Raw genomic sequence first — 18540 nt, 5'->3', positions numbered from 1 at the left:
TCTCATTCTTTTATGTAGAGTCGCAGTATGTAAGGCTACCATGGTTTATGAACTAGTCCTTGTCAATAAACACGGGTGGGTTATTTCCAAATGTTCTCTGTTACAATGTTGCAGTTCCAACATGTAGAATTGAACCTTCAGATTTACCTGCTCAAGAGGTAGGGGTCAATATACTTTCTATTTGGATGTTGCTAAGCTGCCTGTCTTGTAGGCTGCACCAGTTCACACCCTCCCATGACCTACAGCCCATCGGGTCACAAAGAGTTGGACATGACTGCAGCGACTTAGGACGCACCTCATAGGTTGTCGTGAAGGTTCAATGAGCTCCTGTCTGTAAGGCCCTGAGAACAGGGTGTGCCAGAGGAGGCTAACTGTATTTATTTTCCTGGACAAGATCCCACTTTTAGCTCCAGCTCTGGCTCTCAGAACCCCCTCCTCCCATCCTTCTCAGAGATGAGGACAGAAATTTGTCAAGTTGGCTGAGAAATTTCCCATCTCACCTGTAAAATGATGATAATCATCCACTTTCTCTAAAGATTATTGTGAGGAGCGAATGAGAAATAATGGACCTAATTGCCCAGCACACAGTAGGTGTCATAAAAGTCTCCTTCCTCCCTTTCCGGCCCCTGGTGGTCAGGGAGAAGAGAAGCAAAGTCAGTATCCGTGTCAACTGTTTATTGAAAGGAGGGGCGGGGGGTGGGGGGTGGAGCCGGGAGGGTGAAAGATGGGGGGAAGCAGTAGAGCCTGCCTGCTGGAGGAGGACTGCGGACCCTCTCAGGATGGCCTGCCCCAAATCCCCCTACCCTCCCATACCCCCACTCGGTGAGACTGAGGGGAGATGGTAGAGGCATGATCCTTGGGCCTCTTTCTCCAGCTGTCCTGGAGCTCCACCTAGTGGTTGGGAACAGAGATGCTGCATCTGGCTGGGGAGATGGACCAGTGCCTTCAGAAGGCACATTTGTTGCAGTGTTTCTAGGTGGGTGGGCTCTGAGGGGCAAAGACATTCCAGTTCTCCTGTCTTCTAGCTCTTAGAGACCATTTAAATGCATGTCCAAAGTATCTTCTGAGCCACCTGGGACCATTAGGCATCAGCCAGTCTCTCTGGGAGACTAGAGTCTGATGTTGGGAAAGACTGAAGGCAGGAGGAGAAGGGGATGACAGAGGATGAGATGGTTGGATGGCATCACTGACTCAATGGACACAAGTCTGAGCCAGCTCTGGGAGATGATGAAGGATAGGGAAGCCTGGCGTGCTGCAGTCCCTGGAGTTGCAGAATTGGACATGACTGAATGACTGAACAACAACAACAGCAAGTCTCTCTGGGCCAAACCTGTGCCATCCCTGCAGGGTCCCCTGAAGGCCAGGAAGGTGTGGCATTCTGCTCCAGCCGTACAACAAAATCTAGAGTCTAGAGACATGGGTCCAAGTTCCTGCAAACACAGGCAGGCAGACTGCCAGCCTCTCTCAACCACCTTATCTGTAAACTGGGACTAGCTCAGGATGGGGTGGACTCAGGGGCTCTGACAGCAAAATGCATAGAAAGCATACTGTAGGGGGTCAATACTTTCACACCATCCTGGTCCTAGTGAGAATCTTTGACTCATCCCAAGGCATCCTGGTGCAGCTGACAGAGGGAGGGGTCAGTGGGTAAGAAGGACCCTAATACCCCTCCCCCATCTTTGCCTATGGCAGGTAATACTTATATCCTGGGGAGAAAAAGAAAGTCATGGAACTCTAGAATCTGGTCCACATCGTTCATAGTATAGAGGCAGGAACCGATGGTCTGAACGCGTGAGGGACTTGCCCAAGGTCATATAGAGGAAAGAGTGTGGATAGGGTGAGGGAGATGTTTTCTGTTTCTGAATGGCCTTGTAGAGGAGGGATGGGTGGGCAGTTTTGTGGGGACTCAGGGAAGGCTGGCATCTTGGATGAGTTAGGGCCCCACCCCTGGGAGGGGACACAGAGATGTGAGGTCCAGACTTTCTGACTTGGGGTTGGGCCTTCTAGGGGCTTCCATGGAAGGAACCCCACTGAAAGGGATAAGTTAGGGATATGGTGGGAAGGTGGGCTGTGGTGGAGAGGAGGAAGCCTCTAGACCCCAGGTCTGGCTCCTCCTCTGGCTGCATGGGCAACTCAAAAGTCCCGCTTGGGCTGGATGGTCTGCACAGAGGATTGCCCAAAGTGGCTGGTGGGTGGCGGGAACCAAGACTGGCCACTGGCATCACGGAAGATGGGGGACAGCTGCTGCTCCAGCTCATCCCCGAAGACCTCCACGTGGCCGTCGGCTTCAGTGTCCAAGGGTTCCGCCTTGGTGTCCTGGCCCAGCCAACCAGTCATGGCCCAGATCAGGCAGATGGCCAGCAGGGTCCCAGCTGCCCCGCAGAGCACTGTGCCTGCCAGGCGGCAGGTGACCAGGGCCTGGTTGTAGTCGGCCGCCTGCTGATCCAACACCAGGAACTCGCCTTCTCCGATGCCCTCCAACTTTGGGGGCACTGCGTAGCCAGTGATCAGGGCCGCCATACCCAGCAGCAGAAGCAGGGCACCAGAGGATAAGCTGATCTGGAGGGAGGCAGACAGAGGTAGTCAGAGTCAGCTGGGGCCCCAGGCCAAGGGATCACCTTGGATCCCAACTGGACTTTAAGGTAACCCTTTAAGAGATCGGGTCACAGACACACCTACCAGGATCCGACAAGAGGCACAAACTGTCATGTTCTGTTTGGAACCTTAAGGACTCTGGACTAACTTCCCTTGAAGCCCCCACCCAGCAGTGGATTTCTTCTGCCAGCCTTGATTCCTCCTCCATCATCCTTTGGGTCCCATCTTATCCCTTTGTCCCATCTACCCTCTACCTCTATCCCTCTGTTGGGTTAACTTCTACACATCCCTCAGATCACAGGCATCTCAGACCTCACCTCTCCTAGTACACCCTTGGACAGGGTCAAGCGCCCTGCTCTGTACTCATGCAAACTCTGTGCCCATTTGTTCTTCAATGCACTCACCTTGGTGCACACTTGGACATGTACTTTGGTTATTATGTATATGGTGTCTGCCCACTATACCAGACTGAGACTGGAGAAAGCCACAACATCAGAGACAGTCTATCTGGGCTCCCGAGGGGGCTTCTGTGCCTAACACGGTGCTCGTACAGAGCAGTAGCTGAGGGAGTGTTTGCAGAATGACTAAATGAACCATAACTAAAAGTTCCTCAAAGACAGGGGCCACATCGTCTTAAATTCTGTGTCCCCCAAAACCTAGCACACTGCTTGGCAATAAGGAGGTGCTCAAAAACTTAAAATATATCCTTTCTCCTGGAAGTCTTCCCTGATCACCCCAGGCACTGAGGGCATTTTCTGTCCTGGCATCCTATGTACACTGGGGCTGAGGTTGTGCATTCACTGTGCAGGCTGGCACCTCGCCTTCCCACTAGAGTGAAGCCTTTTGAAAGCAGAGAGGAGGGACCCTCTGTCTCAAACTTACTACAGTATTTATCAAAGAGCATTGTAAATACTCGGTTCCCGGCCACCTCCATACCTTTACCCACACGGTGCTCCCTAACTGACCCCTCTCCGTGACTGCTAAGAACATCGACTGTTTGTTTCTCCCATGTCTTCCACTCCCCTGGCAACAGTCCCTCAACATTTCACTGGGAAGCCACAGGAAGATCTGAAGGAGGTGAATCCTTCTTCCTACCAGTCAGCACATACCATCGCTCTGGCCGTAGTCATTGGCTCAGGGCTTGGCAACTTGCCAAGCAGACCCAGTCAGAGCTGATGCAAAACTTGCCAGTACTTTTTTGTTTTGTGAAAAGCATTGTTTCTTTTCTGAAGGAAATACAGGAGGAAATTCTAATTTCCTTCAGATGGTGTGGAATAAGAGACTGAGGGTTATCACGGAAGCAGCCATTTGGAGAACACGTGGGGGCCGCCTGATGCTAAGGGGCTGCAAGGGTATTACGGGGAGGCTGAAGGAAACCTTGAGTCTCCAGTGTGATGGTTTGAACTGCCGGATCGAACTTTGCCTGAAGACACCCAACCCCTGGTCTCTACTATAAAATGAGTAATATTTCCCCTTTATTCTTGAAACTCATTTGAGTTGGCTTTCCTGTTGCCTGAACATGCAAGACTCTGACTTGCTACACAGTCCCTGTCCTTTCCATCCACTGGTCCCCCTCCTCCCTGAAACCACAGGATATGACGAGTGCTCCTCTGCCCTCCTTACCTTCCAGCACAGTGTGGGCCAAGACTGGTGAGGGCACAGTACGGGAGGCCCCTCAGGGTCATCGCTGAGGGTGGTACCTGCACAGTCCTCGTAGAAGAGGTGCAGATAGGAGCGGACCCCATACCATTTGCCGTCTTCCACGTTCGGGCCTCGGCTGCAGCCACAGGGACGGTCACAGCTCGGCATCCTGGGTCCCTGTGGGGTGGGCCAGGTGCAATGGACAGAGGGAGGGGTCAGCGAGGGCTGCCCATGGAGACTCTCCAAGGACCCCTGAATTTTCATGCTCCTTTTACCTCTCCACACATTTTAAGCAACTCACACTCTTAGCAGAGCCTGCCCTTCTGGAATTCTGGCCTGTCTTTCCCTGAGTATAGTGAGAATGAGCCAAGGCCTTGCGTGTTTAGCCCATAGCCTGGCAATTTGTTGGTGGCAATAAATGGGCGTGTTAACTCTGGAGGTAGCCCAGGCTGGGACTGTGGGTTCTGGAGCCTGACTGGCTGGTTTGGAATCCAGGATCCACCACGTCCTGGCTGTGTGACGTTCAGCAAGTGTTTTCACCTCTCTGAGTCTCAGTTTCCTCATCTGTAAAACAGAGCTGATCATATACCTGCTTCATACAGTTATTGTGTCCAGTGCCAAGAAATGATAGCTTCTGTGATTATCACCGTGATGTCTTCGTTGTTTTATCCTGAATCTCTCAAGTCCCATGTCTAGAGTGAGAGCTCCTCATCTCCATTTCCTCTCCAAATGTCTTCCCCTTAATTTCCCCGCCTTTCAAGGTACTCTGGGGGCTAACTGTCATGGCTGTCACTTGTCCCACAAGGTGGAGCTCCCCAAACTGCAAGGTCCTCAAAAATCCCTCCCCAGGGCTGCCCTTTCAGAAGGCAAAAATCTCTAAGTCCCAAGACATCTTGACTCCATAGAAGGTGACAATCAGAGGCCCTCAGGCTACAGGGCTGAGGTTCAAGATCGGATTTCTATAGACACCTTCCTAAGGATCTTGCTTCTCACAAGTGGAGACACAGAGGCCTAGGAAATGGAGGGTACTGTGTATCCACACATCTTTAGGACTAAAAGCAAAGGGGTTGGGAGATGCTGGGAGGGACTGGGCTCCCCTCCACCCCATGATGGCTCGAAGGCCCTCTGAACAGCTTCAAACAAAATGAAGTAATGTGGTTACACTGAAGGATAAGACAAATTTCTAGCCCCCTCTCGTTTCTAGACTGTGGTCTTCAAATCCTGTGTAGAGAGACTCACCAGCACACAAACAGATACCACAGAAACACACATACACATACACACACACACACACACACACACGAGAGACATACACAGATAGATGCACACACACACACACACACCCCAACACAAACACACAAACACCACAGAGACGTACAGACAGCCACACGTAGATCATATAGAGACACACAGCACAAAGAGGCACACCACACAAACCCATACACACAGACACAGACACACACACACACAGCGCGTATTGGAGGTAATCCTATGGATCCACAATGGCACAGAGGTGCGGCTTTAACACTCGTCCATAAATCGCAGGTCTCCACAACTCTCACCCAAAACGCACGCGGGGAACGGAAAAAGCGTAAAAGACATCGCCCCGCCCTCTCTCCCGCAATTGACAGACAATGAGAAAAGCGCAAGACCAAAAACGAAAGACGGAGAAGGAAGACCGACTGAAGTCGGTGGGGAGAGCCGGCGCCCCCGGAGGGGCGAAGGGGGCGGGCAGAGGCGGGACTCTACAAAGGGGTTGGCCAGAGCGGGGCCCGCCCCGGGGAGGAGGCCGGGGTGGGTGAGAAGACAGCAACCACTGTGGATGGTCCTGGGGGGTGGGGGCAGGGAGGGGCGCGGGGTTCATACGCCTGGGTTAGCTCCTCCCTTGCATCTCACTGTCCCTTTTCTCCAAACACACACGATCACCTGATCCCAGTGGCGTAGGAGCAGGAAGGTGACCTTGACGCTGTCCCCGCGCTCGTCGACCTGGCCCCTCCCTCTCCTTTTAGGGTTGCCGGGAGGCGGACAGGCGGTCTGGGGAAGGGAGGGAGATGGTGCTGAGGACTCCGGACCTAGGTTGCCATAGGAACCGCCGGGGAGCTGTCCTTAGGCAGGAAGCGGGAGGAGCTCCGGGAAGAGGAGGGGGCTCCTGGGTTCGGGGGATGGAGACTGCGGCCAAGAGGTGAGCGATGACAGGCTCAAGGACCAGAAGATGGATGGAGTCTCTCGCTTATAATGGGGTCTCAGTTCTCCTTCCCAGACCCCCAGACCCTCTCACTCCAGCATCCAATTTCTCTCTGGCCAGAAGGTGCCGGGGAAAGGGTGGTCCGAGGCCCAGGAAAGCAGGCCAACTCCCCCCGCCCCCTAGCGCACACTGTTTCACACCAGACCACAGGTTCCCTGGTCAAGATTAAGCGCATCCTTCTCCCTAGAGGGAAACTGAGGCAGAGAGAGGTGGGGATGAGTTTTCCGCAGAGAGGTGGGTGGGGTCTTGTCCTGGAGGCCTCCGCCCAGCCTATCGACCCTGAAGGGTCTCGGAGCGTGGGGGCTGGTGCGGGGTGGCTGATGAGACCTCTGACCCCTGCTCCTTCCCTGGGACCCCACCTCCCAAAGCCCGAGGCACACCAGGGCTGGGGCACCGCTGTTCTGCCCGAGGAGGGACACGGCCAAACTGGGGGTGCGGCAGGGATGGGGGGCTCTCCGGGTCTTGGGAGGAGGCGGGGCGGGGGTCGGGCCGCGCGTGGAGCGGGGCTGAGCTCACCTCTTGGTCCGTGGTCTCTGCCGAGCGCGAGCACAAGCAGAGCAGAAGCGGGTTGTGTTGGCGCCTGCGCCGCAGTCAGGGGGCGGGGGTGACACGGGGGTGGCGGGGGCGCCAGCCCGCCCCGAGAGCTGGCTCTGCAGATTTCGGACCCCTGCAGGACTGTGAGCCCCTCTCCCCTTCCAAGAAGTCTCTTCTCTCTCAGAGACCCCAGACCCCTCGCGTGGACCCCAACACCTCCCTGGACCCGACTCCCTCATGCGGCCCCTCAAACTCCTCCCCTGACTGCTCCATCAATCTCTCAGCCCTCTGACTGAAGACCCTTGACTCTGCTGAACCTTCATTTCCTCACTTGGAGAAAAGGAAATCAACCCTGAATGTTCATTGGAAGGACTAATGCTGAAGCTGGAGTTCCAATACTTTGGCCACCTGATGTGAAAAGCTGACTCTAGAAAAGAACCTGATGCTGGAAAGATTGAAGGCAGGAGGAGAAGGGGACAAGAGAGGATGAGGTGTTTGGATGGCATCACCAGCTCGAGGACATGAGTTTGAGCAAACTCCTGGAGATAGTGAAGAACAGGGAAACCTGGCATGCTGCAGTCCATGGGTCGCAAAGAGTCAGACACCACTGAGCAACTGAACACCAACATTTCTTCACTCCATCCTCAGTTCCCGCTGGGCCTCCATCTCCCTCAGGGACCCCTCACTCGCTCATCTCCTGGCCACAGCCCCATCCTCTTCACAGGCTCCCTGCTCTCTCTCCCAGCCCCCACCCATGGTTGAGCCCCACCTCTCTCCCCCTGGGTTCTTACTAAGAAGTCCCCTCCTGCTTGCATCAGAAGCCCCTTGTCTGACTAAAGTCCTCACCCTCTCACTGAGTCCCCCATCTTCTGTCCATTCTCTCCCTCTGTGAGTCCCTACCCCTTGCTGAGGATGGACGCCACTTATCTTGAGAAGGGAGCTGGTGTGGGAGAGGAGGTGTTGGGGGAGACAAGTCCTTTCTCTTCTGGAAGGATCTTCCCTTGCTCTCTCTCCCAGCATACCCCTAGCTCTGTCCTGGGCAGTGTGTGTCTTCCAGCCCATCTCCCTAGAGAGCCAGCCCTTGCCAGGCAGCCTCATTCCTTGTCATGTGTCCACCCACAGCTTTGGCTTTGTCCCACATTTACTGTATGGTCTTGGCAAAGTCACCACGCCTCTCCAAGCTTCTTCAGGCACCAATGCACACATGTGCTTTTATGCCCTGAGTGTCCAGTCTGTCTTTCCTTGGGTTGGAAGTGGGGGACACAGGGATGCATGAACTCTGCAAAGTGAAGACACTTCCTCTTCACTCATTATTGTATCCCCGAGCCTCACATGGCACTTGGCATTGAACTGGGAGCTCAGTAAACACATACTGAACACAGACTAATAGTAGCAAATATATGATGCTCCGGGTGTGCAAAGGGCTTCTCTAAGTGCTTTGTGTGCACTACTTACACACTTTTAATTACATGTGTGTGTGTGTGAGAGAGAGAGAGGAAGAGGAATTCCTGGAAGTCAAGACTGAAGGCCTCCCCTGTGACAGGAGATGAAGCTGGAGAGGAAGGCAGACCTGAGATCCTTCAAGGCCTCACAAGCCAAGGTAAGGAATTTGGCCTTCAACCCAAGAGTAGTAGGGAGCCACGGAAAGGTTGTAGAGGGGAGGGATGTGCTGTGATCTGCACTCTGAAAAAATCTGTCTGGCTGCTGATCCCTTGGAAGAACAGATAGAAAGCTCAAGCATGGGAACAAGTCAGTCAGTCAGTCAGTTCAGTTGCTCAGTCGTGTCCGACTCTTTGCAACCCCATGAATCACAGCACGCCAGGCCTCCCTGTCCATCACCAACCCCAGAAGTTCACCCAAACTCATGTGCATCGAGTCGGTGATGCCATCCAGCCATCTCATCCTCTGTCGTCCCCTTCTCCTCCTGCCCCCAATCCCTCCCAGCATCAGGGTCTTTTCCAATGAGTCAACTCTTTGCATAAGGTGGCCAAAGTATTGGAGTTTCAGCCTCAGCATCAGTCCTTCCAATGAACACCCAGGACTGGTCTCCTTTAGAATGGACTGGTTGGATCACCTTGCAGTCCAAGGGACTCTCAGGAGTCTTCTCCAACACCACAGTTCAAAAGCATCAATTCTTTGGCGCTCAGCTTTCTTCACAGTCCAACTCTCACATCCATGCATGACCACTGGAAAAACCATAGCCTTGACTAGATGGACCTTAGTTGGCAAAGTCATGTCTCTGCTTTTTAATATGCTATCTAGGCTGGTCATATCCTTCCAAGCAGTAAGCGTCTTTTAATTTCATGGCTGCAGTTACCATCTGCAGTGATTTTGGAGCCCACAAAAATAGTCTGACACTGTTTCCACTGTTTCCCCATCTATTTCCCATGAAGTGATGGGACCGGAGGCCATGATCTTCGTTTTCTGAATGTTGAGCTTTAAGTCAACTTTTTCACTCTCCTCTTTCACTTTCATCAAGAGGCTTTTTAGTTCCTCTTCACTTTCTGCCATAAGGGTGGTGTCATCTGCATATCTGAGGTTATTGATATTTCTCCCGGCAATCTTGATTCCAGCTTGTGCTTCTTCCAGCCCAGCGTTTCTCATGATGTACTCTGCATATAAGTTAAATAAGCAGGGTGACCATATACAGCCTTGATGTACTCTTTTTCCTATTTGGAACCAGTCTGTTGTTCCATGTCCAGTTCTAACTGTTGCTTCCTGACCTGCATATAGGTTTCTCAAGAGGCAGGTCAGGTGGTCTGGTATTCCCATCTCTTTCAGAATTTTCCATAGTTTATTGTGATCCACACAGTCAAAGGCTTTGGCATAGTCAATAAAGCAGAAATAGATGTTTTTCTAGAACTCTCTTGCTTTTTCGATGATCCAACAGATGTTGGCAATTTAATCTCTGGTTCCTCTGCCTTTTCTAAAACCAGCTTGAACATCTGGAAGTTCACGGTTCACATACTGCTGAAGACTGGCTTGGAGAATTTTAAGGATTACTTTACTAGTGTGCGAGATGAGTGCAATTGTGTGGTAGTTTGAGCATTCTTTGGCATTGCCTTTCTTTGGGATTGGAATGAAAACTGACCTTTTCCAGTCCTGTGGCCACTGCTGAGTTTTCCAAATTTGCTGGCATATTGAGTGCAGCACTTTCACAGCATCATCCTTTAGGATTTGAAATAGCTCAACGAATTCCATCACCTCCACTAGCTTTGTTTGTAGTGATGCTTCCTAAGGCCCACTTGACTTCACATTCCAGGATATCTGGCTCTAGGTGAGTGATCACACCATCGTGATTATCTGGGTTGTGAAGATCTTTTTTGTACAGTTCTTTTGTGTACAAAGGAGAACAAAGGAGGCTCCATATTAGAGATGATGTCTCCTTGCACAGAAATGAATGGATTCAGAGGTGTTAGGGGGTAAAATAAAGTGCTGGAATAGCAAAAGGTTGGAAACAGGTCTTCCCTAGTGGTACAGTGGATAGGAGTCCACTGCCAGTGCAGGGGACACGGGTTCACTCCCTGGCCCAGAAAGATGCCACGTGCCACAGAGCAACTAAGCCTGTGCACCAGAACTACTGAGCCGGTGCTCTAGAGCCTGTGAGCTGCAAGTACTGAACCCACATGCTGCAATATGAAGCCCGGGTGCCTAGAGCCTGTTCTCTGCCACAGAAGAAGCCACTGCAATGAGAAGTTTGTGCACCGCAACCAAGAGTAGCCTCCACTCGCCACAACTAGAGAAAGCCCTGGTGCAGCAACGAAGACCCAGCGCAACCAAAAACAACTAACTAAATAAATAAACTTTAAAAAAAAAAAAGATTGGAAATAACCTGCAGCAGTTTTAAAACATGGCTGCAAATTCTTTAGCGCTTCTCCTACAATGAGGTGGGACATAGGTACTCTCTCTTTGTATCTCGGGTGAGTCGACGACTGTTTCAACCAATAGAACATGGTGGAAGTGATGCTCTGAATTCCGTGGCCAGGACATGAAAGGACAGGCACTTCCCCTGGAACTCTAGTTTTTGGAGACCTGAGGTACCATGCAAGAAATCTGCTGCCCTGAGGCTACCATGCTGTGAGAAAGCCAGAATCATATGGAGAGCCCGCAGTAACCACCATCCCACCTGAGCTTGGTCTGTGAGTCATCCCCATTCAAGCATCAGTCAAGGGAACAAAAAAACAGCCAGATGATTCCTGTCCACAGTGGGCTGAATCAGCTTCGGCTCCGATGATGTGAGAGAGGGGATGGATGGGACTGGGGAGTCCATGGGAAGGGATGAGGTCACATGTATGGGTAGGTGGTTTGGCATTGAGCCAGCAGAATAGGCAGGAGTCAGTGCCCTCTGAGACCCAGGGAAGGAGAGAATGAAGGCCACGGAGAAGAGGGGCGTGGTGTTTGTGAGTTGAACTCTGGAGCCAGACAGAGCCAGTCTTGAATCCCCAGTTCTACCACTCTCTGCTTACGTGACTTCAACGCTCTGAGCCTTAGTTTCCCTAACTGAGATAAAATCGAGACGATATTGCCTCTCAAAAGGGTTATAAGAGTGAAAATGAGATGTGTATAGATAACGCTTAGCAAAGCACCTGGAACAGAATAAGAACTCAAGATATTATGGTCATTACTACTATTTTTATTGTTTGCGGGTGAGGAGGGAAGGAAGTTGAGTGACAAGAAACGTGATAAATTGAATGTTCTTTAGGAAAACAAGAGGTGTTATCAATTAAGACACAGAGGGCTTATAGCTCCAGGGTGGAGCATCTGACCGCAGAGAGAGGAAGGTTTTAGTACCTTCCCTTTGAAGTACCCCAAGGGTGGTAAAGCAGACACAAAGGCCACATATTTTATGATTCCATCCATATGAAATGCCCAGGCTCAGAAAATCCATAGAGACAGAGAGCAGATTAGTGGTTCCTAGGGGCTGGGATAAGGGAGGAATGGGAAGTGACTGCTTGGTGGGCTTCCTTTGGGGTGATGAAGATATTCCAGAACTAGACAGTGGTGATGATTGTACAGCATTATGAACAGACCAAATGTTGCTAATGATACATTTCATGTTGTATATATTTTACCATTTTTTTTAATGGCAGTAAAGATTTGGGCACTCAGTGATGATAATGATGGTGATGGATACCACGTATTAAGCATTTACTATGTGCCAGGAAATTTTACTTCTCAATAACCTTATGAGATAGGAGCTATGATAATTCCTATTTTATAGATGGTAAACCTGGGTGTGGGAAGGTAAGTCCCTTGCCTAAAGTCTGCCACAATGTGGCAGAATCTGAATTTGCTCTGATGGTTTTATGGCTGTGATCTGTGGAGACAGCAGTCTGCATGGCTGTGACTTTCTTTGGCTATGTCAGAACTGGGAGAGAAGAAGGCTGCTGGTACCCCAGCTCCTGGGTTAGGGTTCCTTCGAATGGGTGGGGGCAGAGGAGAGGGTGATGGGGGCTGCAGAGAGAAAGGGAGAGAGCAGATTCCGTGATGGACCTCACGACAGATCCTGGCTTCATGAAGAAGGCAGCCTAGGAGGGGAGCAGATGGACCTGGAGAAGATGCAAGGATTCCAGGCTGAAGAGCTCAGTGCAGTCCAAAAATAAGCTGATGGGAAGGAAGGGAGTCCAAGTCAGAATGTGGGACCCTGTAGTCAAAGATTTTAGATGTTAAAACTTGTAAGAGATGAGAAGGTCCAGGTCAGCCCTATCCAGTAAACTTTTCTGCAAAGACAGAAATGTTCTGTATCTGTGCTGCCTGTATCAGAGCTAACTGGCTATATTTGGCTATTAAGTATATGAAATGTGGCTAGTGCAACTAAGGAAGCGAATTCCAAATTTTATATCATTTTAGTTACTCTAAAACTTGATTTAATTTGTTTCTGTTTTTAGGCCACTCTGTGAAACTTGGTTCCTTGACCACGGATGGAACCAGGGTCTCCTGCAGTGGAAGTACAGAGTCCTAACCCCTGGACTGCCAGGGAATTCCCTCTAAATTTAATTTTAAACAGCCACATGTTAGTGGCCACGATATTGGACAACCAAGTGTCAGCGGTATAAATCTTGCTGCTAGGGCCTTACATCCGGCACAACTACTGCTATCTCGGACCCGCATCACCCCTTCCCATCCGCCCTGTGCTCTTGCTCTACCTCTAGTGGCCTCTTCTCTGCATTGCAGCCACGATGATCCTTTAAACTGTGAGTCAGATTCTCTCATTCCCCTGCTCCAAACCCTCCAGAGCGTCTCATCTTACTCAGGGTAAAAGGAAAAGACTGATGGATAAAGATGGCCACAAACTCTTTGTCACTTTGTTCCTCCTCATCTGAGCTGGCCCAGCGTCCTTTAACCAATAGAATGGGATGAAGGTAATGCTCTGGACCTGGCTTTCAAGAGGATCAGCTTCCTTTTCAACCCCCTTGTGGAATACTCACTTGTGAAATTCTCCCTCTTGGATCCCAGTCCCGTGCAGAAGAAACCCAAGCCACGTGAAGGAGCCACCTGTCGATGCTGCATTTGATAGCCCCAGCCAAACTTCCGGCTTACAGCTAGGGCCAACTACTGTATTAGCATCATGTGCGTGAGGCATTTTGGATGTTCCAGGCTTCTTGAGCCCCCAGATGACATCACACGAGCAGAAGAACCATCCTACTGAAGTCCATAAACGCACAGAATCTTGAAAGATAACAAAACAATGTTGTTTTCAGGTATAAGCTGTGCAATAATTTGTTTATGCAGTGATAGATACTGCAAACCAGTCCTTACTGTGGCCTCTAATTGCCCTCCCCAACCTTTTTTGAGCTCCAAAATCACTGCAGATGGTGACTGCAGCCATGAAATTAAAAGATGCTTGCTCCCTGGAAGAAAAGCTATGACCAACCTAGACAGCATATTAAAAAGTAGAGACATTACTTTGCCAACAAAGGTCCATCTAGTCAAAGCTATAGTTTTTCCAGTGGTCATGTGTGGATATGAGAGTTGGACTGTAAAGAAAGCTGAGTGCTGAAGAATTGATGCTTTGGAACTGTGGTGTTGGAGAAGACTCTTGAGAGTCCTTTGGACTGCAAGGAGATCCAACCAGTCCATCCTAAAGGAAATTAGTCCTGAATATTCATTGGAAGGACTGATGTTGAAGCTGAAACTCTAATACTTTGGCCACCTGATGCGAAGAACTGACTCATTGGAAAGGACCCTGATGCTGGGAAAGATTGAGGGCAGGAGAAGGGGATGACAGAGGATGAGATGGTTGGATGGCATCACCGACTCAATGGACATGGGTTTGGGTGGAGTCCGGGAGTTGGTGATGGACAGGGAGGCCTGGCATGCTGCAGTTCATGGGGTTGCAAAGGGTCGGACACAGATGAGTGACTGAACTGAACTGAACCCCAACCTTACTTCCGTCTTTGATCTCATCTCTTCCATTCCCTCACTCACTGGGCTCCAGCCACACTGGCCTCCTTGTTCTTCCTTGAATGAACCCAGCACCCTGGGCAAACTCCTACCTCAAGGCTTCAGAGACTTTGCACCTGTTTGCTTCTATGTCTTTCTTTCTTTCTTTTCTCTAGCTATCTGCATAGCTAGTTTCTGGCTTTATTCAGAGCTCTGCTCATATGTAATCTTATCAAAGAGGTTTTATTGCATCACTGTGATAGAAACATACACTACTCACCAAACTTCCATATGCTTCACCCTTGAGGTTAGACAAAGCAATGGGATTTGTTCTGGCCAGTGAGCTACGAACAGAATGATGCATGTCACTTCTGGGCCAAAGCATTTGTCTGGTTGTTATTAATATAACAAACCAACTCAAAACTTAGTAACTTAAAACAGCAACGATCGTTATTTTGCTCCCAAATCTGCAACTGGCAGGTCTCAGTGGGAAGGTTTGAGCCTGCTCCACTTAGCATCAGCTGTGGTGGCTTGACTGGGGCCTGAGAAGAGCCAGTTCCAAGATGGCTTGCTGACATGGCCGGCAAGTAGTTGGTAAAGGCTGTCAAGTGCGAGCTCAGCTGGGGCTGAGGGCCAGAGGCCTCAGTTTTTCTCCATGCAGGACTCTCCACAGTTTCTCGAGCTTCCTCACAGCCTGGTGACTGGATCCCCAAAATGAGAATTCCAGGAAAGGAGAGGTGAAAGTTGCAAGTTCAAGACTAGAGTCTATGGGGTCGCACAAAGTTGGACACGGCTAAAGTGACTTAGCAGCAGCAGCAGCAGAGTCTAGAAAGTGGCTCGGTGTCACTTCAACTCTAGTCTGTTGGTCACAGAGGCCAGATTCAAGAGGAGACACTCAGCAGGAGAAATGTTAAATTATGCGGGGGCTGTGTAACTTCTCATAGCAAATCTTCCACTGACTCAAAAAGGCTTTTTTTCATTCTGAGTTTGTATCCAGGTCTCCAAAGAGATTCCTTGGTCTCAGACTTTTTTTGAGGAGAAAAAGCAGCACTTGAGATTCATTTAGTTAACAGGAAACCCCGAAAACAACCGAGGGTGAGAAACTGGGTTGCTAAGAAACCTCTGAGGATGGGGGAGAGGGTTGGCGTCCATTGCTAGGCAACCTGGAAGAAGTTAGACATGCAGGTTTCATAGGTTCCTGGAATGCCAGGCTGGACATTCTAAAGACGTCTGGTCCGACCACCTAACTGTACAGATGGGGAAACTAAGGCCTCAGACGGCAAGGTGATTAGCCCAAAGTCCCTCCAATTTCTCAAGAAAAGTAAAGACAGATGGCATGGGAGGGCGTTGTCACTGGATAGAGCTGGTAGCTGAAAATGAAGTCTATAAATCGGTAAAGACATCAACCACAAACAGCCTTGAAGGCCAGGCCAAGAAATCTAGACTTTATCCTGTAGGTGATAGGGAGCCACCACAAAGTTTTCAACAGTGGTCAGCTTTGTGTGTTCAGAAGATCCTTGGGATGCAATCTGGAGACCCGGGATAAAGTCTAAATGCCTTCAGGGCATTTGCTATTGACGCTATTGCCAGTCTATCTCCTTTCTCCCACCATTCCCTCTAGCCACAACCAACTTCCTTCCATGTCAGCCTCTCTCTTTAAAAAAAAAAAAAAAATTATTTATTTTTAGCTGTGCTGGGTCTTTGTTGTTGTGCCAGAGCTTTCTCTAGTTGCCTCGAGTGGAGATTGCTCTCTAGTTGCGGCGTGCAGGCTTCTCATTGTGGTGGCTTCTCTTGTTGCAGAACGTGGGCTCCAGGGTGCTTGGGCTTAGTTGCCCCTCAGCATGTGAGATCTTCCTGGATCAGAGATCTAACCCGTATCCCTCTGCATTGGGAGGTGGATTCTTCACCACTGAACCACCAGGGAAGTCCTGTATCAGCCAAGTCCTATATCTTGCCAAGTCTTCCCTCTTGAACTTACTGGTGTCTGGAAAGCTTTTTCCTTCCCCTGCATCTGCCTCATCCTACCCTTCTGATTTTAACCGGTGCATAACAAACTGTCCCCAAAATTAAATAGTGCAAATATTAATAGCTGCCGTTTCATTTTGCTCATGGGCTCTGTGGTTCAGGAATTCAGACAACGCAAGAAAGGGTGGGGGCTTCCCAGGTGACACAGTGGGTAAAGAATCCACCGGCCAAGCAGGAGACACGGGTTTGATCCCTGGGCCGAGAAGATTCCCCTGGAGAAGGAAATGGCAACCCACTCTAGTATTCTTGCCTGGGAAATACAGTGGGCAGAGGAGCCTGGCAAGCTAAAGTCCATGGGGTCACAAAAGAGCTGGGCACAACTTGGCAACTAAACAACAATAATAAGAGGCGGTGGTTTTCTCTGCTCTATGAACCTTGCCTGGGAAGACTTGAATGACTAGGGGCTGGAGTCATCTGAAGTGTTCTTCATTCATGTGTCTGGAGCCTTGACAGTGTCTGTATCACCTGGCACAATATGTGTTGGGGGCTTCTTCATCACGTGACAATCTCAGGGTTATTTGACTTCTTACAGTAGTCCAGTGTGACCTAGGCTTGGAAACCTACAGCATCATTCCTGCATCCTAGCAGTAACAAGCGGATCACAAAGACCAGTTCAGATTCAAGGGGAAGGAACTTCATGGGACGGATGTCAAAGAACTGGTAGCCATGTCCTAAAACCACAACAACCCACGGAGGTCTCAGTCACAGCTTACACATCATCTCCTCAAGGAGGTGACGGAACCACACCCTGCTCCATGACTGGATTAAGGCCCTCCTCTGTGTCCCCCCAAACCCCACTGTTCATCTTCATCAATGCATTTCCATCCCTGTGTTTATTGGTCTTTCTGCCCCTCTGACCTGAGGGTTCAGTGAGGATGGATCATGTCTGTTTTTTTCACCTTTGTACACCCAGCTGCTAGCAGAGTGTGGCAAAGCAGGATGTTAATAACTGTTTGTTGCTTGGGTAAGCAAATGAGTGATTCAGTGATCTACGGCATGGAGCCCAATGCAGAGGCCATTCCTTCCTTATGAAGTTTACACACTAGTTGGAGAGATACATACAAAATAAAAACTGTATGTGATAAGTGCCAGATAGCGATAAATGCTATTATGAAAAATGAAGCAAAGTAAGGAGCTAGTATCGGGGGGAGGGTAATACTTTATATGAACTGTCAGGGAAGACCACTCCGAGTTAGTGACGTTGGAGCTGAGATCGAAGGAAGTGGGAGAGTAAGCCACGTGGATATCTGGGAGAAGAGCATTGCAAGCAGCGTGAACAGTATGTGCAAAGGGCCTCTGGTGGGTGTGTGCTTGGCAGTTTTGAGGAACAGCAAGGAAGCCAGTGTGGAGCGTGGTGGGAAAAGGGAAAAGTGGCAGGAGATGAGTCCCAGGGTAGGCCACAGGCCAGATCCCACGGGGTTTCACAGGCCATGATGAGGATTTTCTTTCGCTTTTCGTCTGAATGAGATGGGATCCACTGGAGAGTTTTGAGCAGAGACAGTATATAGTCCGATCTATATTGAAACAGATTTCTCTGATGGCTTTGTGGATAACAAGCCTTTGTAATTAAGACAAAGCAAGTTCAGTGAAATGGCTGGTACAGAATACCAGGCAAGAAATGGTGGGGGCTAGGACCAGGAGAGTGGCCATGGACAAGGTGAGAGGTAATAGGACATAGGACACACTGTAAAGGTAAAACCAATGGTCTATAAGGATAAGGAAGCTGTGAAGAAGAGTCAAGGATGACCGAGAGGTTGTTGTGCTTAGTTGCTCAGTCGTGTCTGACTCTGTGCAACCCCATGGACTGTAGGTTGCTGGCCTATTAGCAATATAAGATGTGAAGATGTGGGTGGAGCATCAGGCTTGGCCAGCTTGTGGAAATTAGACTTCATTTTTACATATACCAAGTTTCAGATGCCAATTAGATATCCCAGGGGAGACGACAAAAAGGCAGGTAGACATACTGACTCTAACAGTGTTGGGATGGAGATATAGGCTTGAGACTCTACAGTCCTGATAAATGGAATTCTAAGATGGCTCCCAAGATTCCCCTCTCCCCTGTGTGTGTGCCTAACACAAACTCCTCCTCCCAGTGTGGGTGAGACCAAGGGGTATGA

General features: G+C 50.0%; 1 protein-coding gene across 3 annotated transcripts; it reads right to left on the bottom strand.

Moving 5' to 3' along the window:
* Positions 1 to 660: 660 nt before the first annotated feature.
* Positions 661 to 7102, bottom strand: NRSN2 (neurensin 2). Of its 3 annotated transcripts, none has more exons than XM_027558907.1 (3): positions 6998 to 7102; positions 4219 to 4413; positions 661 to 2559 (listed from the first exon to the last, which is right to left on the bottom strand). In XM_027558907.1, exons 2-3 carry the CDS (start codon positions 4402 to 4404, stop codon positions 2134 to 2136), a joined length of 612 nt encoding a protein of 203 aa, XP_027414708.1. In that variant the 5' UTR covers positions 4405 to 4413; positions 6998 to 7102; the 3' UTR covers positions 661 to 2133. The 3 variants fall into 3 exon arrangements, with proteins under 3 accessions (XP_027414708.1, XP_027414709.1, XP_027414707.1); XM_027558908.1 differs by lacking the exon at positions 6998 to 7102 and adding an exon at positions 6163 to 6801 and having other exon boundaries at positions 1741 to 2559; XM_027558906.1 differs by lacking the exon at positions 6998 to 7102 and adding an exon at positions 4826 to 5539 and having other exon boundaries at positions 1741 to 2559.
* Between the last annotated feature and the right edge of the window lie 11438 nt (positions 7103 to 18540).

Source organism: Bos indicus x Bos taurus, chromosome 13 (genome assembly GCF_003369695.1).
Source record: "Bos indicus x Bos taurus breed Angus x Brahman F1 hybrid chromosome 13, Bos_hybrid_MaternalHap_v2.0, whole genome shotgun sequence".
Classification (NCBI taxonomy): domain Eukaryota; kingdom Metazoa; phylum Chordata; class Mammalia; order Artiodactyla; family Bovidae; genus Bos; species Bos indicus x Bos taurus.
This window is presented reverse-complemented; position numbering and strand designations above follow the sequence as displayed.

Coding starts and splice junctions, on each gene's coding strand:
- NRSN2 (XM_027558906.1), bottom strand. Junction 2,560..4,218: donor GGCCCACACTGTGCTGGAAG/GTAAGGAGGGCA, acceptor GCCTCCCTCCAG/ATCAGCTTATCCTCTGGTGC.